At 43.3% G+C, this 27150-nt stretch overlaps 3 protein-coding genes across 5 annotated transcripts; all 3 read left to right on the top strand.

Annotated features, from left to right (window-relative positions):
* The first annotated feature begins 3603 nt into the window (after nt 1–3603).
* On the top strand, nt 3604–22925 carry LOC148851634 (G-type lectin S-receptor-like serine/threonine-protein kinase LECRK1). 3 transcript variants are annotated; one of them, XM_088943202.1, is made up of 3 exons: nt 3634–4267; nt 20251–20338; nt 20432–22925. In XM_088943202.1, the coding sequence occupies exon 3, from the start codon at nt 20749–20751 to the stop codon at nt 22720–22722; it is 1974 nt and encodes a 657-aa protein (XP_088799328.1). In that variant the 5' UTR covers nt 3634–4267; nt 20251–20338; nt 20432–20748; the 3' UTR covers nt 22723–22925. The 3 variants fall into 3 exon arrangements, with proteins under 3 accessions (XP_088799327.1, XP_088799326.1, XP_088799328.1); XM_088943201.1 differs by having other exon boundaries at nt 3604–4267; nt 20256–22925; XM_088943200.1 differs by having other exon boundaries at nt 3604–4267; nt 20251–22925.
* LOC148851635 (uncharacterized) lies at nt 10352–10759 on the top strand. Its single transcript, XM_088945696.1, has one exon. It carries the CDS (start codon nt 10352–10354, stop codon nt 10757–10759), a length of 408 nt encoding a protein of 135 aa, XP_088801822.1.
* Nucleotides 22926–23303: 378 nt separating the features above from the next.
* LOC148851633 (G-type lectin S-receptor-like serine/threonine-protein kinase LECRK2) lies at nt 23304–25878 on the top strand. The gene has a single exon (XM_088943199.1). It carries the CDS (start codon nt 23372–23374, stop codon nt 25751–25753), a length of 2382 nt encoding a protein of 793 aa, XP_088799325.1. The 5' UTR covers nt 23304–23371; the 3' UTR covers nt 25754–25878.
* The last annotated feature ends 1272 nt before the right edge of the window (nt 25879–27150 follow it).

Below are 27150 nucleotides of genomic sequence, written 5' to 3'. Positions count from 1 at the left end.
AAATTCCAACACCATTAAAACTATCAAAAATTCCCGTTAGATCCAAATACCCTAAGATATCTACCGTACAAAAATTAGATCCAAAAATTCCTATTTTACCCTTCATATACAAAGATTCCAAATCGACCACTGTCGTTGTTCATTACACTCAAAATCTTAGATTTTGACCATGACACCTCTCCTGAGACATTCAAACCTTCCCAAAATATTCAACAACCACTTGATTGACCACCCACCAAATTTCAGACCTCAAAATGTCAATTTTGCTCTTTATCTAAAAAGATTTCAAATCGACGATCATCATTAGCCACCACTCTCATAATCCAAGATCTTCATCGAGATACTCTATCAAAGACCCTAAAACCTCCATCAACTTCCTGATCAACCATCCACCCAACTTCACACCTCAAAATACCCATTTTCCCCTTTATCCAAAAAGATTCTAAATTGACGATCTTCATTAGCTTCCATTCTCTAAATCCAAGATCTTCATCTAGGCACATCATCTAAGACCTCCAAAACCTATCAAAACCTCCATCAACCATCCGTCCAACTTTAAGCCTCAAAATGTCCATTTTTTCCTTTATCCAAAAAGATTTAAACCGACAATCCTTATTGGTTGCGACTCTCTAAATCGAAGACCTTCATGAGACATACCATCCAAGACCCCCCAAAACCATCCAAAACCTCCATTGACCATCCACCAAATTTCATACCTTAAAATGACTATTTTTCCCTTCATTTAAAAAGATTCCAAATCAACGATCCTTATTCGTCGTTACTCCTCAAATTCAGGATTTCCATCATGACACAATAAAAGAGTCCTGATGTTGCACGATCTAGGCACTCCTAGCTAGATGTAACCTGGCTCCTAGCTGTAACAGACGGTACCTGAGATGGAGAGGAACGTGAAGGATTCCCGGGGGGCTCTCCCGGCGGGAACACTTTGATGGCTAAGTTAGAACTCTGAGGAAAACTCAAGGAAAGCACAAAGAGAGTTAAGAGTGTCGAAAGTGCTAGCTTCAATACCTTTGCTTCGCGGGGGTCGGGGTCCTCTTATACTGGAGCTCAGTCACATCAGGCGTAACCGCCACTGCCCTAGCCGTTACTGCCAGGGTTGAGATGGCGGGTACAGGATGCTGCTGTAGGGTACGGACCCATCAGGCGTGCCATGCTTTTCAGAGATGGTAGGCACAATGCCGCCTGGCGAGAGACGTGGGTGCTGCCATCAGATCCGGCAGGTATGGATGTCAGGCGGATCTTCCTTACAGGCTTTCGAGCTGCTTTGCACCGAACCGCCTGGGGCTGAGTTACCTTGCACCGAGATGCCGAGGTATCTCGACGTGCTCACACTGGAGGCGAACCTTAAGCAAGTAAGAACGGAAGTGTCAACGGTACTGTCCCGAGGTGTTTCTCCCTCAGGACACAGCCAAAAGTCGGGGTGCTCCATTCTTAGGAAGGAAGAGCTTGGAACCTCTTAGGAGGAGCTCGGGCCTCAAGGGTAGCTCGGGTCCCTTTGCACAGAAGGAGCTCGGGGCACCCTACCCTTAGAGCTTGGGGTGAGCTGGGCCTTGCTTCCCGGCGAGTTGTCACACCCGCCGAGTTGTCAGGCCAGGCTTCGACAAGCTTGCTACGCCGAGTTGTGGTTAAGCTGTCATGTTGAGTTGCCACTTATGCCAGGTCATGTCCACGTGTCCCCGTGCTACGAGGTCGGGCCAAATCACCCTTCATCAAGACCTTCAAACTATACCAAAATCCTCATTAACCTTCTGATCGACCATATGTCAAATTTCAGATTTCAAAATAACTATTTTACCCTTCGCTTAAAAATATTCAACATGGACCATCTTCATTGCTCTATATGCTCCATATTCAAGTTGTTTGTCACCTTGCATCATCCAACCCCTCCAAACCCCATCAAAACCTCCCAATCGATGATCCATCACATTTCAAACCTTGAAAATGACCATTTAACCCTTCATAAAAAAAGATTCTAAATTGGCGATCTTCATTGACCGCCACTCTGCAAATCAAAGATATCCATCATTAAACATCATCCAAACATCTCCAAATCCCATCGAAACCTCTCGATTGACGATCCATCACATTTCAAACCTTAAAGTGACCATTTTGCCTCTGATCCAAAAAGATTCTAAATCGATGATCTTTATTGACTGCCACTTTCCAAATCAAAGATATCCATCATTACACATCATCCAAACATCTCCAAATACCATCAAAACCTTCCGATCAACGATCCATCACATTCCATACCTTGAAATTACCATTTTACCCTTTGCTTAAAAAGATCCCAAATAGATTATCTTCATCATCCGATATGCCCCAAATTTAAGATATCCACAGTTATGCATCATCCAACACCTCCAAACCCCATCAAAACCTCCCGATCGACGATCCATCACATTTCAAACCTTAAAATAACCATTTTGCCCTTCATAAAAAAGATTCTAAATCGTCGGTCCTCGTTGACCGCCACTCTCCAAATCATAGACGTCCATCATTACACATCATCCAAACATCTCCAAATCCCATCAAAACCTCCGAATCGATGATCCATCACATTTCATACCCTAAAATTACCATTTTACCCTTCACTTAAAAAGATTTGGAATGAACCATCCTCATCGCCTGATATTCCCCAAATTCAAGATTCATCATCAAACATCGTTCGATACCTCCAACCCCCATTAAAACCTCTTGATCATCGATTCGTTAAACCTCAAGCCTTAAAATTACCATTTTACCCCTCATTTACAAAGATTCCAAATCAAGGGCTCTCATTGGTCACTACTCTCCTATTTCAAGATTTGCATTGTGATACACCCTCTGATACACCTAGACCACACCATCACCTTCCTAGACACCTGGATAAACCCTCTTCCATTTTTAGACCCAAAATTACCATTTTACTCTTCTATCAAGAAAAATCCTGATTCGACAACCCATATTGCTCAACACACTCCGAATCATGATGTCTCACTCTGACACACCCCTTGAATCATGTACATTACACCCCTTGGACCTGCCCTCTCATTGCGAAAACCTCCCTTTTGTTTTTCACTCAAGTCCCTTCACATTTTTGGAAATCACCCCAAAGCCTTCACTAAACCTAGAATCAATCCTAGCCCTAGATTTGAGTCCCCTTGTTTCTCCACCCGAGGATTGGCCTAACCCTCACTTCCATACCCAAAACTCTAGCTGCCACCTATCCATTCCCCCTCAAATTCAATTTTTAAATTTAAAACTCCCCCATTCTAGGCATTAAAGGAAAGGGGACAAGGGGAGGGGAGTTGTTCCCAAGCCATTAAATTCTGTTAAAAGGGAAAAGACCAATGTGGCAGCCCTCCCATCTCTTAGATTAGGATCAAAACATCTAAACCCTCCATCCTTTCCAAACCCTATGGATATCCCAAGAGAAACCCTAACTAAACCTCCCCTTTTCAGTCCAAGCCTAATTAAACTAAACCTAATTCAATTCTAATGGAATTAAACCGCCCCCAACTGAACTGACCTGAAGGAAACCATCTTTATTTAGTTTTACATGAAAACAAATAAAAAGATAACCCAAAGGAAAAGAAACCTAGATAAAACCGAATTGAATGAACCTAACAAGGGTCTTGACTCTCTCAAGCTTTGGCCGAACTCTCCCTCTCATCTTCTTCCTCTCTTCTTCCTCCAATCTCCATGGCCAGCGATTGATGAAACTCTTCTCCGCTATCTCATTCTCATCTTCCTTCTCCCCTACCTCCACATCCATCTCCTTTCTCTCTCTCCACCTTCTTCCTCCATGACTAAACTCACACTTCCTTCATTCTCTCTTTCTCTCCATTCCCCCTTCCCTCTAGCCACCGAACTCCTTCTTCCATTAATGAACCAAGCTCTCTCCATCTCTCTCATTATCTTCTTCCTCCCTCCAAAAACAAAAACCCTAAGATCTGTCATAACCGAAATTCAACATCATCATCACCTTCTCACCCTTCTCATAACCGAAACCACATTTTCCCCCATCCTCTTTCCATCTACCACAAGAAAAAACGAAAATAGTCAAGTCTAGGGCTGAGAAATCCCAAGAAGAAAAGAGAAGCAAGAGGGGTTTAAGGGGAGCTCGAGTCAAGTGTTCCCTCTAACTAAATCAATCGACCACAAGAGAGGTTCATCTCGCTCAAGGTTTGTCAAGTCAAATATTTCAGCAATATCTTCTTCAACCTACTTCATCACCAAGTGTATGTCAAAAGGCCACAAAGAGGTGAGTTGCTCACTTCAACATTTTTTTTTTATTTATTTTTATGGTTCTTTTTTTTTTGTTCTTTATTTTTGTTTTGTACCTTCTTTTGATTTTTACCCATATTCTAGGTAACCTTTTGTTTCAGCATTGCGTATGCCTTCTTTGAGTTGGTCCATATTGGTTATAAGAAGTATTAACATGGCTTGTTAGTTAATTCTCTTGAACATTTTATGTCTTTTAGTGTTTACTCCTGGGGACCCAGTGCATCCAAGGACTATCGTTGGGGCCACGTCTCGTACTAACTTGAGCGTCGGAGCTTCCGCCTCGGGTTTCTAATTGAGGCCTCTGACACCTCTTATTTTGCAGAACCTCAAATCTCTAGGAACCTCATTACTGAGTTAACGACTTGCAATCCTTGACTTCTACCATACTTAGAAGGGAGCACCTCTTCTCGGTCTACAGTCTTCGGCCTCGACTTACCCTCTTTAGAGTCCTCAAAGCCTTCGACATGCCTTCAAAACTTGGGAGTGAAAATACCTCATTGCCCTTGGCTAATCCGAGCTGCAACAATTGGCGCCATCCTGTGGGAACCATTGCTAAGATGATTCCTTAAAAAATAAAAAAAAACATATATAATTTCTAAGCCCTCCTAAGTTCGAAAGCCATGGTGTGAAGAACCAGGAATAACCAAAACTTGGTCACCTACGAGCAATTTCAGGGTGTCCTTGATCATTTGGACTACCTTGCTCAGTGCATGGAAGAATTATGCCCTCGAGCAGGAGGTCCCTCTTGAGGCAACCGCTTCGCTGGGCTATCAAAGGATTAGGGCCGATGCGAGCACGTCGAGCCCCTAGCCCTCGGCCAAGACAACGACTTGCTGGTCGAGCAATTGAAGTCGGGCAATAACTGACCCCCTAGTTCACCTCGGAGGAATGTTCGACTTCCCAGCCGAAGGGAAGAAGTGCCCGCTCGATTCAAAGACAATCACAGTCTTCAGAGTAGCATTACTACCACCAGAGGGAGGTTCCTAGGGACAATGGCAGACACTTCGGCCGCCCCAGAGTTCACTCTCGGGGCGAGACCTGATGTCACACCTCCACCTCTTATCTTGGACCTCCGGGATGTTCTGGACAATCATCGCACCTGAAAAGGAGCACATGACCCAGCTTCAGAGTACTCAAGAATCTGAGCTGATACCCACCGAGTTTGTGAAGACAAAAGTGGAGCCCACGCCCCCACCGACCCGGGGCTTGGCGAGTTGCGAGCCGAGCTTGGGGCCATCAAAGACAAGCTTTGCCAAATCAAGGAGAGCCAATCTGACGCCTCAACTAGTCACAACAACTCCGCCAGCCGCATGGACTCATTCACCTCGGAGATCATTTCGGAGCCTCTCCCCCCACACTTCAAGGCTCCTACTTTGGAGATGTACGACGACTGCTCGAATCCTAACGACCACCTAGAAAGTTTCTGAGCACTCATGATACTCTATGGGTATTCCGATGCCTTGACGTGCTGAACTTTCTAGGCCACCTTAAAGGGGGCTGCACACCACTGGTTCTCCAACCTCTCCCTAAGGTCAATCAGTTCGTGGGAGTAGTTCGCTAGTATGTTCCTCGCCTGCTTCATCAGCAGCAAGTGATGTTAGAAGAGCGTCGTCTCGCTCATGTCCATTAAATAGAAGCCAGGCAAGAGCTTGCTATCTTACATTGACCAATTTAAAAAAGAAGAACTCGAGGTTAGGGACCTCCTCGACCCCATGGTCTCAATGCATAACGCCATCAATGGACTCTGAGTTGGCTCCACCCTCAAGTGTTCGGTCGCCAAGATATTGCCGAAGACGAAGCTATAATTCCTCAAAAAGCCACAAAAGTACATTGCGACCATGGAGGCTTCGGCTGGGGACTACTAGGAGGAGACCGAACGCAACGGCGAGCCCTTCAGAAAGAAAAGAAAGAATGAAGATCGCTGTAGAGATGGCGACAAAGATAACAGGAAGCCGTTGGCCTTAACCATGACTTACAACCAGTATACACTCAACTCTTCTCGGATCCAGGTCCTGATGCATATAGGCGAGGAGAAGTTCATGAAGTGGCCATAAAAGATGAAGAGGAACCCCAAGAGGGGAAACCCCAAAAAGTAGAAGAGCTCGAGGTTAGGGACCTTGACCCCATGGTCTTAATGCATGCCACCATCAACTGACTCTGAGCTGGCTCCGCCCTCAAGTGTTCGGTCGCCAAGACCCTACCGAAGACAAAGTTATAATTTCTTAAAAAGGCCCAAAAGTACATTGTGGCCATGGAGGTTTTGGCCGGGGAGCACCAGGAGAAGACCGAATGCAACAACGAGCTCGTAGAAAGAAAAGAAAGAATGAAGATCGCCGCAGTGATGGCGACGAAGATAACAGGAAGCTATCATCCTTGATCATGACTTATAGCCAGTATACGCCACTCAACTCCTCTCGGACCCAGATCATGATGCATATAGACAATGAGAAGTTCGTGAAGTAGCCAAAAAAGATGAAGAGGAACCCCAAGAGGGGGAACCCCAAAAAGTACTAAAAGTTTCACCGCATTGTCGGCCATGACACCGAGGACTGTTATGAGTTGAAGAATGAAATAGAGTCCCGCATCTGTCGTGATACTTGAAGCAGTTCATCAGAGGTGAAGCTAGTGCTTTGTCCTCCCAGCATCAACAACAACAGTAGTAGCAGCATCAACAAGTTGCCAGAGTCATCGACATCTTTGTCTGGGGCCCGGCCTCGGGTGGAGCCTCGACTTCTGCTCGCATGGCCTACACTAGGCAGTTGAATGTTCGAGGGTCAAAGTAGCACGAGGACCTCTCCTTTACGGACGGGGACCTTAATGGGATTACAATCCCCCATGACGACGTGTTGGTGATTTCGGCCGTAGTAGCTAACTTCTTGGTCAAAAGGATTCTCGTCGACAGTGACTCCTCGACAAGCATCGTCTTCTACGAAGCCTTTGAAAAGATGAAGATAGCGCCAGAGCATCTTCAACTGGCTGAAGTCCTGCTGGTTGGGTTCTCCAGCAATGTCGTTAAGTCGGAAGGAAAGCACCCTACCAATCACGGTAGGAACCGAGCTTCGATAGGTGACGAGGATGACGGAGTTCCTTGTCATGAGGATTGGCTTCCCCTACAACGCAATCATGGGGAGATCGACCCTTCACGCGCTGCAAGCCACCATGTCATACCACCTCGCCATTAAATTCTCAACCGAGCATGGTGTTAGAGTCATTCAGGGGGATCAGAATATTGCCAGTCAGTGCTATGTGACGGCGTTGAAGGGCAAGAACAAAGAATCATTGCCACTTGAGGGCATCGACCTTAGGGAGGAGCCGGCGAGCCGAGGCCAACCAGTCGAGGACCTCGTCTCGGTTCCCTTGGATGAGGATGAGCCCGAAAAGTCTGTGTCGGGTCCAACCTTCCCTAGAGCGCCTATCTGAACTGGTAAGTTTCCTCAAAACTAACACCGACGTCTTCGCTTGGTCTGCCGCTGACGTGCTCGGAATTGACCGTTCGGTCATTGCTCATAGGTTGTGTGGACCCGAGCTCCAGGCCGGTTTGGTAGAAGAAGAGAAACTTTGCACCGGAGCGATGGATGGCCATAGGAGAGGAAGTTGACAAGCTACTCAATGCTAGATTCATCTGAGAGGTATATTATCTTAACAAGCTGTCGAATGTGGTTTTGGTTAAGAAAGCTAATGAGAAATAACGAATCTGTATTGACTTTACAGACCTTAACCGAATCTGCCCTAAGGACCGCTTTCCTTTGCCAAGAATAGACCATCTTGGTGATGCCACTACATGATATGAATTGCTTAGCATTATGGATGCCTTATCTGGATACAATCAAATAAGGATGTATCCCAAAGATGAAGAGAAGACCTCGTTCATCATCGAACATGGTACATATTGCTAAAAGGTGATGCCCTTCGAGCTTAAATGGAGAGGAACGGTGAAGCCTATGTATATTCTATGGTGGTAAAGATCCTGAAAGTCAAGGCCCACACCTCAGACCTAGCCAAGAGCTTCGACACTTTACGAAAGTTTAATATGTAGTTAAACCCAACTAGTGTGCTTTTGACATCACTTCAGGTAAGTTTTTAGGCTTTATCATCACTCAACAAGGCATCAATGCCAACCTTGAGAAGATACATGCCATATTGGACATGGCACCTCCTCGATCGGTGAAGGAAACCCAGAAGCTCACTGGCTGTGTGGTGGTGCTCAATCGCTTCATGTCAAAGTTAGCTAACCGATGTCTTCCCTTCTTTTGAGCCATCAAGAAAATAAAAGGCTTCCAATGGACGGAGGAATGCCAGTGAGCTTTCGACGAGGTCAAGGAGTACCTCGCCACACCTCCCCTCCTGGCCCACCTGGTCCAAGGAGAGACCCTATACCTGTACTTATCAGTCGGGGAGGATGCAGTCAGCTTAGTACTGATCAAAGAAGATGGAGCACAAAAATCGATATACTATGTCAGCAAGGTACTGTACGATGCCAAAACCAGATACTCCGAAGTAGAGAAACTAGCCTTCGCTCTTGTGGTTTCAGCCATAAAGCTTAGGCCATACTTCCAAGCTCATGCCATCATGGTGTTGACAAATCAACCCCTTAGAGTTGCCCTCATTAAGCCTGAGACCTCGGGGTGTCAGATCAAATGGGTCATCGAGCTTTTCAAATCTGACATATGGTACCAACTGAGGCCCACCATCAAAGCACAAGCCCTTGCAGATTTTATGACATAGTGCACCTTCAACCGAGCTCTCCCCCGGGACCGTAAAGATGATCCGGAAGAAAGGTGCCCAACTAGAGATGCTCCCCTTGCTTGGAAGCTTTTTGTAGATGGGTCATCCAATGCCAAAGGAAGTGGCACTGGCCTTATCCTTCTCACCCCAGACAACTCAACCATCGAATGCGCGTTGAGGTTCCCCTTCCCAGCATCCAACCATGAATCCGAGTACAAGGCCCTCCTTGTCGGATTGCAACTATAAAAGGACCCTGGCTCCTCACATGTCAAAGCCTTTAGCGACTCTTAGTTGGCGGTCAACCAGGTGAACGACAAGTATGAAGCCAGAGAGCAAAGCATGTCCAAGTATCTCACCAAAGTCAAAGATCTAGCCCACCATTTTTAGTGCTTTACCCTGCAACAAATTCCGTGAGCCAAAAACACGAGGGCCGATGCCCTATCCAAGCTGAAAAGCACTTCAAGCGTGGTCTTTGACTGCACGGTTCGCGTGGAGAAGCTACCTTGGCTGACCATTGAAGAAGCTCAAGTACTACCAATAGAGACCAAGTTATCCTGGATGGACCCCATCATCAACTTCCTCCTTACGGAACAGTTGCTCGACGACAGGAACAAAGCTAGACGATTCCGATGTTAGGCAACCCACTATACCTTGCTTAAAGGAAAATTATATAGAAGATCCTTTACCCTACCTTAACTCTGATGCCTTTGCCCCGAGGAGGGGGAATACGTGTTTAAAGAAATTCATGAAGGCATCTGCGGAAACCACCTCGGCGGTAGGGCCCTCGCATAGAAGACGTTGAGGCAAGGATATTTTTGGCCAACACTTCAGAAAGACGTAACCAAACTTGTGCAAAGATGCGATCAATGCAGAGGCATGCCAACATATGCCATCAGCCAGTGACAACCCTTTCAACCATTAGCAGCCCCTAGCCCTTCGCTATATAGGGAATGGACCTCCTTGGCCCTTTCCCACATGCAATAGGGGGCAAGATGTACCTTGTGGTTGCTATGGACTACTTCACGAAGTGGGTCGAAGGCGAGCCCTTAGCTACTATCATAGCTTGGGCAATCCAGAGCTTCTTCTGGAAAAAAACATCATCTATCACTTCAGCCTCCCTCACATTTTAGTCACTGACAACGGAAAGCAGTTCGATGACACCAAGTTTCGAGAATGGTGTGCCTCTTTTGACATCAAACAGTAGTACAACTTAGTGGGCTACACCCAAACAAATGGCCTAGCCGATGTCAACCATAGAAGCATCTTAGACAGACTAAAATGGGCCGACGAACTGAACAACGAACTCTGGGCATATCGAACCACACCTCAGACGACCATGGGAGGAGCTCCCTTCGGCCTGACTTACGGTATCGAAGCAGTGATCCCAGCAGAGATCAGTCAACTAATGCTTGGAGTCGAAGCCTACAATGAAGCCCTTAGATCCAACCTGGATCTGTTGGAAGAAGTCCAGGAGTTGGCGGAGATCAGGGTAGTTGCCTACCAGCAATGCGTGGCCCGCTACTACAACTTGAAAGTAAAGGAAAGACTCTTCCGAGAAGGGGACCTCATCCTCAGAAAGGTCAGGGTCCCCAAACCTGAAGTAGGAAAGCTGGGCCCCAACTGTGAAGTCCCCTATAAAGTCAAGCGAGTTCTCGGCCCCGGAACATTTCACTTGGAACACTTGGATGGAAGACCCGTCCCCCAGACATGGAACTTGGAGAACCTCCGAATGTACTTTCATTGAATGTAGTTGCCTATGGTAAGTGATGAATGAATAAAGTAAAAAGTTCCTCTTCGCCCTAGATGTTGAATGAATGTGTGTCCTAATTTCTAAAAAACCCACGGCTTTGTGACCTACCGACGTGTGAAACCCTCCTCCGAGAGATGAGCCCTCGGTATGGACTGATGCGAAAGACTATGATGACCCTAGGATGAGCACCTCGACAAAAGCATACATACCAGGGCGAGCGAGGCCTTTTACGCCTCATCACCTCCTCGATGGATGGTGGCCCCCTCGGCATGCCAGGGCAAAAGAGGCCTTACACGTCTCATCACCTTTGTAGAGTATGGTGAACCCCTTGGCTACCTATACATAGCGTAATAAAAATAGCGACACCGACTACCTCGATTGTTCTCTTCGACTCGTGCCCCCTGCTTCGCCAGTGGAGTGCCTTGGCCTCCCCTAAGGAAACACTTGGCGAGAAACAAGCAAGGTGAACTGCACCCTGATAGTGCTACCCCACCTCGGCTCCTTGTCCTCCTAAGTACCTCGACAATATACCTTGGCCAATGACCTCGGCTATGGTGCCAGGTCACCTTGGCCTTGCCTTAGTTGACACTTAAGGAATTCTAGAGTTGGGCGAGCCTCACTACCAATGTGTGGCCCCAACTTGGCTCCCAATGCCTTAATTACTTAAAGCGGGTGTGCAAACAAACTATGTATACTATGAGCCAACCGTGCATGTTTTGTGTGTTGTGGTCCTGTTTTTCGGAGGGGCAAGGACCTCTCAAAGAAGAAGAAAAAACAAAAAAAGAAGAGAAAGGAGAAAGACACAACACACACAAGGCACAATGCATGCAAAAAATGGCTTCATTCATCATTAATTTCCTGTGTTGCCTTTACGAAAAAAGTTTTTGAAAGCCTCATAGGCCAAGTATATGTACATTTACCGAAAAAAACAATAAGAACAACAGCTAAACAAAAAGAAAAGGGGGGGGGGAGATCCACGCCTAGGCTTCGCCATTGGCAGGAAGAGTGGAGTCATTGACAGGCCAAGCTTTGCTGGGTGCATCTGGGATTATTTGTAGCCCCTTAACGTCAAAATCCGACATAACCTTCAGGAGTGCCTTCTTTGTGTCTTTGATTCCATCGAGGTAGGAGGCCGATGCATATTCTGTAAGTGTATCCTAATAGTCAGAGGACTTCTTGTACGCCTCCACCACTTTACCTCGAAAGCCTGTCTTTCAGCCTCGACTGTCTACCTCTTTGCCTCTCCGCCTCAGAGACAATGCTCTCTAGATGGACTCTTTCCACCTGTTCCTTGTTAAGACCTTGTTGCGCCTCCTTCAGTTGAATTTCGAGGCACTCCCGAACTGACTGCTCATCCAAGAATGCCTTCCTAAACTTTTGGTATTTCTCCTCGGCAGTGGCAACTGTCTTCTGGAACTTTTCTCATTCCTTTTGGAGTTTCTCCTTGGTAGACTTTTTATCCTTCTCCACCTTATTGATGCGGGGCATCGCCAGCCTTGTTTGGTCCCCCAAACCGATGAAGTGCAGGCAAGCTTACAACAGAACCAGTTTGTGAATGAAAGAGTAGGAAGAGAAGGAAATACTAAAAACATACAAAAAGTGTATGTCTTACCTCGGCTAGGTGGTCCAGGCCCTCGTTGTAGATGGCCTTGGGGTCACTTTGTAGCAAACTGGTAGTGGTCCCTCGGAAAAGTCACCTCACTTACCCCTCGTCCTGGATGGAGTCCCCTTCTCGGAGCTGCCACTATGGATGGAAGATTTTATTGCCCCCTTGGCTCTCTCGGGGAGCCCCTGTACTGATGGCAGAACTGAAGTGGACCAGATGGGTGCTCCCCGGGCATGGACCTCCTTGCTACTTCCTCCGCCTGGCGATCCACATTGGCCACCTTTCTCGAGGGCTCCTCCCTCGGCGTATCTATGGCAGGCCTCTTCCGGCCTGCCTCGGCCCATTCGTGGGCCTCTTCAGCACCTCGACTCCCTCGGTTGGCTTCTTCGACACCTCTAATGTCTTCTTCACCCCCTTTGAGGGCCTCTTCACCCCATCAGCAAGCTCTTGGAGTGCCACCATTGGCTGCTTCCCCTTGGCGGGAACTTGCTGATTTCCCCCCTTTGCCATGATAAGGGGCAACTTCTTCGTCGGGCCACTTCAATGTCTGTCCTCCGACCTTCCTGGCCTACTTCATCCGGGTCTTCTCAAGCAAGTGTTGCTTGGAATCTAATGGAACTTTTGCAAACAACAAAAGAAAACAATTAGTATAACAAGGCAAAGGCATTGAAGGTGTGCTAAGATGAGCTACGACTACAACCTCTTCATCTCGGAGCGGAGGGGGACATCTCTTGATGACTATGCAGGCCTCTCCCCAGTCGGATTTGGACATCCAGCCTTTGGGGCAGGAGATTAAAAAGAACTTGTCCTTCCACACATGGACGGATGAGGGGTTATGCACCAACTTCCCTCTCTAAGGGTGGAAGTAATACATGTTGGCCTCAAAAGTGTGCTCCCTCGGCATGAACATTGTGCGGAATATCTTTATTGTCAACTCCATACCCCGAAGTCGAGCCCACACTAGCATTGCTACAATGGTTCTAAGGGCATTGGAGACAAGTTGACTAATAGTGATATTGTACCACTCCAGTAACTCTGAGATTAAGGGAGGGGAAACCTAAGGCCAAACACTAAAAAATGTTGGTAGACACAAATTTCTCCCTCTTCATGGGTCCATGGTTGATCACCTACATCGGGGACCCTAAGATCGTAGGACCGGGGTATGTGGAATCTCCTTGCTAGGGATTTGACCTGGCCCACATCCAAGGAGATGTCAAACTCTGAGCGTGGGACACCAGCGTCAGTTACCCTTCAGGCAACACTCCCTCCCACCGGTCCAACGACGATCTCTACAACATCTTCCTCCTCAGAGAGAGGAGGCCCTTCGGTCTCCCTCTGCGATTCCGAAGCTATGCTTTCATGGGGAGAGTTATTGCCCCGATGGCTTCCCTTGGCACCCCCCAAGGCTACCCTCTCTCTCAGCATGGCTACCTCCCGTCGAATGAGGAGCTATGGCCAAAGATCCTAAGGAGGAGAGGGGGGAAGGAGTCTGAGTCTGAGAACGACATAGTGAATTACGTAGACAGTGAAGAAGATGAAGACAGGGTGTCTTGAAGGATGGAGAACCTAGGAAAGTCCTGAAAGATCGAGAGCTTGGGAGTTGAGTTCACTCGATAACAAGGGTGTCTAAGTTCAAATGACGGGGAATGTCACGACCAGGGCCCCTATTTAAAGGAAAATGGATGACCCATATCTCGTTGGATCCGATGGTTGAGGCACCTCCACTTCCACCATCCAACCATGATGCACCACCTGGCGCTTGTCCTCGGAAGACAAAACGATGACCAAGCAATGACTCAAATCACTACGGATCCGACGGTCATGGAAACCCTTTACTTCTGTAGACCAGCTATACTGCACCTCTCAGTACATGCTCTCAGAAGACGAAATGATGCTAGGTGAACCGCGATGCTCACCCGCCGCAACCCGCAGGGAAAACTGCGGGGTGTTCCCTTCGTGAGCCACCGGGTGGACCGGTCAACCTAGAAAACACATGCCTATTAGGGTGACCGTCCTCCACTTTGTAGACCCCTAATGTGGCCTGACCGTATGTGATATGGGCTGTCCCTGCTAACCCGAGGCATCTACGCCACATGCATCTCCGAACCGATGAGGAGGAAAGACGCACATGAAGTGAAAAGTGATGCCATTATAGGATACCCCTCGACTGATGAATCCAAAGGCAAAGCGATTGCTACTCCCGACGATCGAAGCTGAGTCCCTACCCCGACTATCATTTCCAATACTAACCTAAGCCAAGACCTCACTTCGACCTGGGAGTGGGGGGTAAGTGATGTGGGCTAGCTTGGCTCAGCCCATTACGGACTGGGAGGCCAAACCCACTAATGCCTGACATCACTAGCTACAGTAGGGGGAAGTCCTACTGCCTTCATACGAATCCAACAGTAGAGTAGTTAGGTGTACTTGCAAGGACCTGTTGCCTGACTTTGTATGAGCCTCATTTGATGCTTTCATCTCTACCTGCCTCCAACTCGCTCAAGTGTAAATATGAGATAACTCTCCCTTGACAAGGGATGGAGATCCCAGAATTCTGATACAACTCTCTCATCCCAGCATCTGCCTCGCTTCCTTAGCATTTGCTCCTGGGGACCCAGTGCATCCGAGGACTACCATTAAGGCCTCGTCTACACCTCCTCATACCTCACACCTCGTACTAACTTGACTGTCGGAGCTTCTGCCTTGGGTTTCCACTTGAGGCCTCTGACACCTCTTATTTTGTAGAACCTCAGATCTCCAAGAACCTCGTTACCGAGATGATGACCTATAGTCCTTGGCTTCTACCGTACTTAGAGGGGAGCACTTTACCTCGGCCTCCAGTTTTTGGCCTTGGATTATCCTCTTCAAAGTCCTCAAAGCCTTCGGCCTGCCTTCAAAACTTGGGAGTGAATTTACCTCATTACCCTCGACTAATCCGAGCTGCAACAGTATTGAAAGTTAGGTATAAAGAGATCATGGTATGCTTTGTTCTTCAATGATGCACCAAATAAATAAAGGAAGTTCATTAACGGCAATGGGAAAAAGGGTGTAGTATCTAATGGGAAATCATAACCAACTATGATGAATGTTAATTATAAAATCATAACCAACGTTATAAGTTTGGTGGGTTCGGTTATAGCAAACACATATGTGTGAACCTTGACATCTGTAATTAGTGGGATATAAATTTTTTAAACTTGCCTATTCTAGGCATAATAGGTGTCCCAAAAAATATACATTAACATCTCTTTGAAGAGAATTAAAGAACTACCAAAGTTGAAGCAATTCTATTGTTTATTTGATAGGTTTCAAAATTGAGTGATTAATGTTTTAAAGGCTTGAATTGAAGCCCATACAAAAAAGTTGAACATCATTACATAGATGAGTTTTAAGTCTGAACTTCCACAAATGAAATTGTATCATATACTTTTTACATAGGATAGGAACAACCTAGTAGGTAAAATATTAATTTGTTTCTACTTCAAAATTTTTAAAAAGGAAAATTTTAAAATCTTATATATACAATAAACTAATATAAATATAAACATTTAAATTTACCATATATAAATATATATATATATATATAATATTATATAATATATTTTAAATTATATATAATTAGATAAATGTTATATACTTAAATCAATATATATATATATATTATAATATAATCAAATTCAGATTTTAGTGTCATTTACAAATCAATAGAATATAGGTGTAGGAAAAAGAGAATAATTGTCATTCAAATGGGCATTTAGGGCAATCAATGGTTCGGGTCCAATTCTATCTAAAACTGGTTGGTTCTTGGGACAATTAGGTTTGATTTGATGGCACTGAAGAAAAATAAACATGCTATATATATAGCTCAAGTCGAGTCTGCATCGGCTTGTGAGTAGAATTGGTTCCAAATCGATAATAATTGGGACAATATATTAAGAACCAAAACTGACCCATCATTTCTGGTTCTTGGAACCAAAATTGACCTAATTGGTTTGGGTCCATCAGGTCCATCACATCAGACCCAACCCATTAAGTGTCGATAGCATTCCACATCTAATTTCTAATTTGAGATTGGACATAATAGAATTGAATTCGGATAATTAATACCATAATCAATCAAATTCAGATATCCTATTCATACCATTTTAGTAATTTAATCGAATTCAGATATGACTTGATTTGATTTGATAAATATCTGAATTTGACCAATTATTTAGTTTTTATATATAATATATAAAATACTTAAACATTTTATATAACTTATATATAATATTTAAATTATATAATTTATATACTTTATATCAATAAAATATTTATTTTATATATATTTTTAATTATATATCTAAAATAATTAGTCAGTCAAATATAAATTGAATAAATTATTCAAATATTTAATCGAACATTGATTTTTAATATATGTTAGATATCAAATCAAATGTAGATATTGAAGTTTCTAATTGAATTCGAATTTAGATATTGCTTGTTACAATTGGAATTTGATCCATTTACACACATACGATTGACAACCCTATTTTTTTTAAGAACTGTAAAATGTGATGATCGGTGACAAATAAGGGAGTGCCAAACTATGGATATATGGACGCATGAATATGTATTAGTTTATTTGGAATTTTAAAAGCAAGCTTGTACGAAATTATGTAAGTAGTCCTCCCTCACAAGTGCTCTTGCTTATGAGAGAGGACATCTTGGGTCCGCCTCAATGGCGTAGGTGTCAATCTACTTCTGTTTTGTACTTTATTTCTTTTATAATATCAGGTTCAATAAAAAAAATGTGTTATCCTAAAGGGCTTTAAAAAAAATCAAGTGTTATTCGAATGAGACTCATATATGATATAGAAGGAAATTAAGGGTCCGTTTGGTTTGTAGTTAGAATCGAAATTAAAATCCTTTAGAATCGAAACTGGAATGAAAATGGAAATTGGAATCAGTAAGAATGACATTTCATTTCCAAGGGAGGGACAGGAAATGACCATTCCCTCAAATGGAAAAATACTATTCCAGTAAGAATGAGATTGGGATTCCAATTCTACCCAACCAACAATGGAATTGGAATAGCCCATTCCAATTTTGATTCCAGAGCCCTATTCTAATGAACCAAACAGCGCCCAAAACTTATCACACCAATGGATGAAATTGTCATTTTCAATATGGCTATATAAGTATGTTGATAAGTATATGGACATGGAATATGGAGGAATGAATTTATGGGGGGTAATGAGTGGAAAGGTAAAATTTGATCATTAAGGAAACCTAAAGAGTAAAACTGTCATTTTTATTATAGGTGATAAGCATTAAATGATAAAGAAAAATCATTTCCTAATAAGCATTAAATGAAAAAGCAAAATTACATTTTTACCATTGATTTTTCTTCAATTCAAACCTTAGAGACACGACATTTAAGTCTAGTGAAAATTTCAGAAGTCAACCACATCTATTCATGCTTTTATAGATACTATATATTATAGATTATAGATGCGTTTCTGCAGGGCTGTTTTCAATTTAGAACAGAATGTTTCTTCTTGTTATTCCTTTCCAAACAAGTTTTTGCTCCACGGAAACATCGAGAACTCCCAAAATGTTCCCGTGAAATGATGTCAAACGGGGCCACCACTAGTTTGCCTAACTCGGAGGTTTCATAAGACCTATAGACCCCATCTAGTGGGATTACTTGTTCCATGGTTTTGAAAACCAGACCATACTGGATGGTTGGACCGGTTGATTCAGGAACAGTTAGGCAACCAGTTTTGTTTCACCCTAAAACCATTCTTGGTTTTAGTTTTGGTCAAGGTCCTGTTGACCATTGACCTGAATAATGATTTTTGGCTAGTTTTTAATTTGAATTAGTTTTTAATCAGAACAAGCCGCTTATTCAAATCAGACGGTCAAACTATTCAACCGGGAGCCAGTCTCCAAAATCGTGGTTTTAAAAATGATCCGGAGACCAAAACAGTCAAGGGTCCGGTTACTAGATCGAACTGTCTAACCGTTAGAATTGAACATTCAGCCCGTTTTGACAAAAAATAAAAAAATAAAAAATAAAAATCGGTTAAAACCATTCGAACGATTAACCTCCCGGGTCACCAATTTGCTGACCAAAATCAATGGTTTTGGGCAAATTTCTAGTTTTAGAAAAAACCGAAACTAATCACCTGACCAGTTCCCGGTTTTTCTGGCCTGACCATTTGGTCTGGTCCAGTTTTGAAAACCATGTCCAAAACGGTTCCACATGTGTGATCCTGTTTATAAAACCTTGACTTCTTCATCCCCAAATCATAACACATATGGCTTTTTTATTTTAAAATTAAAAATAAAAGTCACAAAAAAAATCCCCTTTTAACTCTTAATTCTATCCGCAATAAAGTCCATCATGACTTTCCCAAATTGTCAATATTTGACTATTTGTATTCTCTCCCTTCCTTTATGAAATCCCTTTTTCTCTCTCACATCATTTAGTCCTATTAATTCCATGTAATAAAGTAGCAGAGGTATAAGTTTATGGGTTAGGTCAGGTTTTAAAGCCCAATCCTAAGACAGGCCTGTAACAATACCAAGGTAAAAGCCTAAACTTTTCAATTCAAGCCCACCTAAGATTAATCTAACAGAATTTGTGGTGGATTGGAATGAATTTGGCTAAGGTTGGATGGGTTATTCAAGGTTAGAAGTTTTTTTTTTTTTCACTCGACTCTATTCTAAATGTCCTATTCACAAGAACTCCATCCACACCTACTCACAAAACACTACAATCATGGATCAGGAATGTCTCTCCATGCATGATAATATACAAAAACAGGATAATGTTCCAGATGTGCGGTTGAGAAGTCATATATGTGGGTAGGTGATATTTTTTTCTTTGGATTTTATTTTAATAAAAAATATTAATTACCTTAACACTACAAAATTAAACTACAGTTTATTGATTTTTCTTTATTAATTGGCATGCACATAAAGTTTTTTTTTTCAAAGTCTCCTGAATTCACTTTCAAAGGAATGTACTCTCATGGAAATTGCTAGGTGGTGTATTTATATAGATACCCTCACGTGAAATATATATTTTTTTTCTTTTTTAAGACCCCAAACTTTATTAGCTTCGGTTGCTTGACTTGAAAGTTATCAGGTAAACAAAACCAAAGGAGGACTGGAGGAGTAGTGACGTGATGGTTATGCCAGACTCGTGCACAATGTGCTTTCATTGATACTGTGGGTTTTAACCCATAGTTTACTAATAGTCCCCTATAAACTGCATCCTGTCCATAGATTTAGAATGAATTTACAGTCGATATTCATTTCACTTGTATGGTGGAACTAAAAATTTTGGGATGAGCTGAACAGTCATTTTTCCTTTTTTTTTTTTTTTTTTGGATTTAGACTGCATTCCACAGAATTTTGAATTCCACTGAAACTGGATAAACCGGTGAGTTCTTTTTTTTTTTTAATTTTTGTAAGAAAAACCGGTGGGTTCGTGCACTCAGTTGGTCCAAAATCGAGATATTTAGTTTCAGTTTGGAAGCAGTGCAAATAGAGTGCAAAACTTAATATTTGGTACTGTACATATCTGTATTTGTGCTCTTCCCAAACTAGCCATAGAACAAAAAAATCTTAGATTGAGGGATGAGAGTTGATCGCTAATTTATGAAAAAATAAAGACATTAAAACAAGACTATGATGACTAATGAGTATCATGTTTAATATCTGTGATTTGAAGCTTACTTTTGTCATACCATTTAGCCTTCTTTCCCCAAGAGAATTGGACTTTGTTGCTCAATGACTTTGGATTCTTTTGCTTGATTTTTCAAAAGTTGAAAGTGAACTCTTCTTAATTTACACCCTGACCCTGGCGATTGGAAACTGACTCCATTTGTAGACCAGGACCAGGACCCTGCGACAGGTTGACTATGAGAACGACCTTGGGCTTACAGAAAATTGCAACGCTCTGCAGTACTAAAAATCATGTAAAGCTCGAAATAATTCATTTGTATCGTCTCTAATGGCGTCTACGATTCTTGCTCTATCTCTACTACTTTCAGTATCTTCCGCTGTTGTAGGAGTTCAAGATGAAAACCCAAATTTGATAAAGTTGGGCTCGTCGCTCTCGCCAACCATTCAACCCAGCTCGTGGTCCTCACCTTCCGGTCGCTTTGCATTCGGCTTCTACCAACAAGGCAATGGCTTCTCCGTCGGAATTTGGTTGGTGGAAGACCCCGTAAACACGGTGGTCTGGACGGCAAAAAGAGACGATCAACCGGTTTCCTCGGATGCTACTCTGAACCTTACTACGGACGGGTGGCTTGTTCTCCGAACCGGTCAGGGTGAGGAGACGACCCACATCATCAATGCCTCCAAACCCGCTTCCTTTGCTTCAATGCTAGATTCTGGGAATTTTGTGCTCTACGACTACAACAATTCTTCAGAAATTATCTGGGAGAGCTTTGACAGCCCAACTGACACCATATTGGGTGGTCAGATTCTGTTGTCGCGGAATAAATTGGTTTCCAGTGTATCGGAAACTGACCACTCGAGTGGTAGGTTTTATCTCATAATGCAGGAAGATGGAAACCTTGTTGCTTACCCAGTAAACACTACTAAACCCATTGATGCTTATTGGGCTACCGGTACTTTTGCATACAATTACAATCTCAGCTTGTATCTTTATCCTAATGGCACTCTAATGTTCGGAAGCATATCGGATTTCAATGCTTCATCGTCCCCATCGGCCGGTAGGAACGGGACCATCTTTCGTGTAACACTTGATCCCGAGGGGATCTTTCGGAAGTATTCTCACAACTTCGGCGGTAATGGCGGTAGAGCCAATACAACGATCAGGTGGTCAGCTTTGCATGACCCATGTGAAGTCAAGGGCGTATGTGGCTTCAATAGCTACTGCTCCCTTGTGGGCACAAAACATGATTGCGTATGCCTTCCTGGGTTTGATTTTATCGACCCCAATCGGAGGTTCCGGGGCTGTGAGAGGAATTTCACTGAAGAAGGTTGCCTAGACTTGAAAGACACAGTGGTTCAGTATAAGATTATTAGTGTGGAGAATTTGATTTTGGTGGACCATCCTTTTTCAACAGAGTTTAAGGATAGAGAAGATTGCGAGAAGTCATGTTTAGATGATCGTAATTGTGCGGCAGCGCAGTTTCAGATTGATAGTTGTAAGAAACAGAAGCTTCCTTTGAGGTATTTGAAAATGAACCCAAATGTGTCCAGCACAGTTTTCTTCAAGGTGAGCTCCGGATTCATCCAGAGCAGAAACAGAACCTCAGAATCAGATGGAAATAAAAGACTGGTTCTAATCGTTACGGTAAGTTTAGGTTCTCTCACATGCTTGTTTGTTGCCATTGCGATCTCCAGTTTCCTTATTTACGGACGACGAAAAGTACAGTATACAAGGTTGCTACAAAATGGCAACATGGGTCTGAGTGAAGAGTTTACGCTGCGGCTGTTCACTTATGAAGAATTGGAGAAGGCAACTAATGGCTTCAAGGAGGAGTTGGGTAGAGGCTCTTTAGGAGCAGTTTATAGAGGCGTCTTATCACAAGATAACCGAATCGTCGCTGTTAAGAGACTGGAGAAGATTGATGAAGGAGAGAGGGAGTTTAAAGCAGAGATGAGTGCAATAGGAAGGACACATCATAAGAACTTGATCAGACTGCTTGGATTCTGCATTGAAGGCTCTAAGAGGCTTCTGGTTTATGAATACATGAGCAGCGGCTCACTTGCGCAACTTCTCTTCAATGCCGAAGGACGACCCATTTGGAGAGAAAGGATAAGAATCGCACTAGACATAGCCAGAGGAATTCTCTACCTACATGAAGAATGCGAGACTCGTATCATCCACTGTGATATAAAGCCTCAGAATGTACTGATGGATGAGTTTTTGACTGCTAAGATCTCGGACTTCGGGTTATCCAAGCTGCTGATGCCAAATCAAACAATAACCTTTACAGGTGTCAGAGGAACGGGAGGTTACGTGGCACCTGAGTGGCAGAAGAATGTCCCAATAACAGTGAAGGCCGATGTTTACAGTTTCGGAATCGTGCTGTTGGAGATTGTATGTTGCAGAAACAATATGGAGGTTAATGTATCGTCAGCAGATGAAATTATTCTTTCTAGTTGGGTTTATAATTGCTTTGTGGCCGGAGAGCTGGATAAGCTTGTGGGTGATGAAGAGGTAGATATGAAAGCACTGGAGAGGATGGTTAAGATTGCACTTTGGTGTATTCAAGATGAACCTACTCATCGTCCTTCAATGAGGAATGTGATATTGATGATAGAAGGGATCATGGATACAAGCATCCCTCCATCTCCATGTCTCTCCTTTGTTAATTCTTGATCTGTTATCCTTTTCTCTTCTTGGGTACTAAGTTTTGTATGTTAACCTGCAGCAGAAAATAAAAAAAAGAAGAAAGAAAAGTGGGTAGCCCAGATGAGATGCGATTTAGAGCTCTGCTCTTGACTCTCGTCACTTTAAGAAGAGTTATTAATGTTGTTAGAAAAAATGCTGTTCAATGGCAAGGAGAATTGAATTCCGACCAGCGAGTAGTCATTAATCAATACCAAATTCAATCTTCAGCTCTTTCCTTCCGAAACGGGCTCTTAAATCGGAGGACCATTTGGATACAGATTTGCAAAAAAGTAAAATGAAAAAAAAAGAAAAAATAGGGGGTGACACTTGTACAAATGTAATTTGGGGGTTTGAATATCTTATTGAAAAATTTTCCGGGCCTCCAAATTTGACCAGTTTTGAGTTTTCTTTTCATCACAAGACGAAGACCCTACAACTGCCCGTTCGTCATACGTTGGCTACAAGACCGGAAGACCTACTACTGTCGTTTGTCATACGTCGTCTTAGTCCATGGAAATTAATTTCCTTGTTCGCCACGGTAAATTGACGGAAACTTCGGGCTCTCGATGAGAAGAGACATAACATTTTAGGATATTATCACATAGCTGGAAAGACAGAGCTCTCTTGTCTTTCTAAAATGGCGTGGCTCCCTCTAATACTCGTACCATTTCTGCTTCTTCCTCTACTCGTTACAATTATTGTAGTTGTAGAAGCTCAACCCAAAGAAACTAAGCTGATATACTTGGGCTCTTCGCTCTCGCCCAACACTCAGTCCACTCCTTGGCTCTCACATTCAGGCCATTTTGCGCTTGGATTCCACCCCCAACGCAATGGTTTTGTGGTTGCAGTTTGGTTGGTTGGAAGGCCGGAAAATACAGTAGTGTGGACAGCCAACAGAGATGACCCACCAGTCTCCCCAAATGCTTCTTTGCAGTTAACAACGAATGCTGGGCTGCTTCTTCTAACTGGGCAAGGCGAAGAGAGACGCATTTCTAATGTGTCGGACTCTGTTTCCTTTGCAGCCATGCTCGACTCCGGCAATTTTGTGCTCTATAGTGCCAACTTCACTGTCCTTTGGGAAAGTTTCAGGTTTCCGACCAACACCTTATTGGGAGGACAATATTTTCCAATGGGGAGTCAATTGTTGTCTAGTGTTTCAGACACAGATTACTCGACTGGAAGGTTTCGTCTTGGGATGCAGAAAGACGGGAACCTTGTTCTTGGACCTAAGGACGACGACAATCCTTACTGGGCTTCCGGAACCAACGGAGAACAAGGTTCCAACGTACAATTATATCTTAATAGTACTGGCTATCTATCTATCGGCAACAGCAGCGGTTATGAGGCATGGAGAGTCGGAAACGGCTCGTCCTCTGTCACCAATGGAACGGCCATTTTCCGAGCAAAACTTGACAATGATGGCATTTTCCGGTTGTATTCCCACAGCTTGGACGGAAACAATGTATTTACCTCGGTGTCTACTGTCTGGGAGGCACTGAGCAAGGACAAAATATGTCAAGTGAAAGGTCTGTGCGGCTTCAACAGCTACTGCACGATGGTAGGCATGGAACCTGTTTGCAAATGTCTTCCTGGGTTTGATTTCATTTACCCCACTCAGATGTTTGAAGGCTGCCAAAGGAACTTCACTCAAGGATGTTGCAGAGGCAGGGAGGGGAAAATAACTGCGTTCTACGAAATTATAACCATGGATAATCTATTGTGGGGAGAAGACAACCCTTATTTCTATGCATCTTTGACAAAAGAAGATTGCAGCAAGTCTTGTTTAGAAGACTGTTATTGTGGTGCTGCACTATTTAAGGATGGAAACTGCCAAAAACAAGAAGTTCCACTGAGATTTGTCAGACGAGAACAGCTTGATGAGTCAACCACAGCATTCATTAAGGTTAGAACCACCCCTATTGCAAACCTTGAAACTGGTAACAACGGTGCAACAGTCCTGATTGTTGTTGCAATCCTAATTTTCTTGACTTGCTCTTTTGTTTCCCTTGCAATAGCTGCATTCTTTATATATAGACAGCGTGCTCTGGGGTATAGATTAATGGCAGAAATGGGGAAATTATGGCCGAACGAGGAATTAACCTTACGGTTGTTTTCTTACGATGAGCTCCAGAAAGCAACCGATGGGTTCAAGGAGGAGTTGGGAAGGGGATCATTTGGTGCTGTGTACAAGGGGAGTATTCACAAAGGTAAGAAAATTATCGCTGTAAAGAGATTGGAGAAAATGATGGAAGAAGGAGAACGGGAGTTTCGGGCTGAGATGAGAGCAATCGGAAGAACCCATCATCGAAATTTGGTTCGATTGCTTGGCTACTGCGCCGAAGACTCAAACAGGCTTCTGGTTTATGAGTACATGAGTAATGGATCACTGGCAGATCTTCTATTCAAGGCTAAACAGCATCCTTACTGGAATGAAAGAGTGGGAATTGCATTGGATATAGCTAAAGGGATCCACTATTTGCATGAAGAGTGCGAGGCCCCTATAATCCATTGCGATATAAAGCCTCAAAACATACTGATGGATAATTTTTGGACTGCTAAGATATCTGATTTTGGGTTGGCCAAATTGTTGATGCCAGACCAGACCAGAACCTTCACTCAGGTGAGAGGGACCAGAGGGTACTTGGCACCGGAATGGCAGAGGAACACACCCATAACAGTGAAGACTGATGTGTATAGCTTCGGGATCATGTTATTGGAGATTGTTTGTTGCCGAAAATGTATGGAGTTTGGTGCATCCTCACCGGAACAGATTATTCTTTCCAACTGGGTTTATAACTGCTTTGTGGAGAGACAGTTGGATAAACTTGTTCCTGATGAAGAAGTTGACATGAAGATGTTAGAGAGGATGGTTAAGGTGGGGTTATGGTGTATACAAGATGAACCTGTTCTGCGTCCTTCAATGAAGAACGTAATACTCATGCTGGAAAGCATCATTGAAGATATATCTGTTCCTCCGGCCCCAAGTCCGTCCTTCGTGTTACCTGATACTCCCACCTGATATTTCCGGCATCATGGATATTACCAGCTTCTATGTAGACGTCTAGGTGTTTCTCTTTTGTCATTTTTGGATAGTACCATGTAAACTTATTTCTGAAGAAGTATGGGTAGTTCATCTTTTGGTAATGCATGTATATACAGTTCTATCATTACTTGAATAAGTTCTACCTATTCTGATGATGAGACTCACTATACAGACTAAGACGTGAGAACATCACTATATTACAGACTAAGACATGAGAACGTAAACTTATCAAGAAAGACATGAGAACCTAAAGGCCACAAAGAAGACGTTTATTGCAATGGAGACAGTGCAGGAGAAAGCTAGGGGTACATGGTCTAACTCAAGATTTGAAGTCTAGAAGAAATTCTTAGGCAGAAGTAAAACTTCTCGCTTAAGCATTCTTATATTCTACCAATTACGGGTGTGTGGGTGGTTTTTGAGACTTTGAACTGAGTTTTAACTCGTTCAGTACGTTGAACGGTTGAACACCCAACCAGCTCAAGGCCCAAAACAATAATTTTCCTATTGAAAATCTATGCAGCTGCCGTACCGGAAGGGGTTTTTTGACCAATGAAACGCCCGCTTTCATATTTGTTGACTCATATTTGTTGTCACTTTCCTATTGAAAATCAATAGTTTTAACTCATATTTGTTGTCACTTTCCAATCCAACGCCCGCTTTCATATATATATATATATGTATAACATAATTATGTAATAATATATAGTATATAATATATTAATAAAATAAATAATTATTTTCAATTTTATCATATTAATTTATTTAATTTTTATTTATATAAACAATTAAGCAATTGTATACATCAAAATTCATATAAAATTAAAATTTTAAGTTTTTTTTCAATTATTTAAATAAATAATTTGTACCGGTCCACAACCCCGCCTAACCCAAGGCTTGGCCCACAAACCAGCCTAGCACGTAGCACGGGCTCGGGCCATGGGCCATGCTGGGCCAACCGCCAAAATATCTTAGGGGAGGGAGGCATGGCCCGAGACGGCCCATTTTACACCTCTACAACACGGGTCGCACTAGTCCGTTGCGGCGTTGCCTTTCCTAACCACACCAAGAATGAGAAATTAAAATAAAAAAAAAGAAAGGAAGAAAAAATGTCAGGTGTTGAGGAATCGTTCAGGGTCTGATTCCTGGGTTGAATGGTTGCATTGTTCGGTTCGAATGGATAGCTTGCTCTAATAGAAAAAAATAAAAAAAAATTAAAAAACCCAAAAATGGCCAAAAACCATTCCTGAGTTAAATGGTTCGATGGTCCGACTGCTCGGATCAATGGTTTTTGACCAAAAGCGTTTTTGGGATTAAATGGAATGGCTGGTTCTCAATTTTTCCGGTCTGACCGTTCGGTCCAGTCTGAACCACAG

Source organism: Nelumbo lutea, chromosome 5 (assembly GCF_056320005.1).
Source record: "Nelumbo lutea isolate HS-2025 chromosome 5, American lotus-T2T, whole genome shotgun sequence".
In the NCBI taxonomy this organism is placed as follows: Eukaryota; Viridiplantae; Streptophyta; class Magnoliopsida; order Proteales; family Nelumbonaceae; genus Nelumbo; species Nelumbo lutea.
The sequence above is the reverse complement of the archived record's forward strand: the minus strand, read 5'-3'. Positions and strand labels throughout refer to the sequence as shown.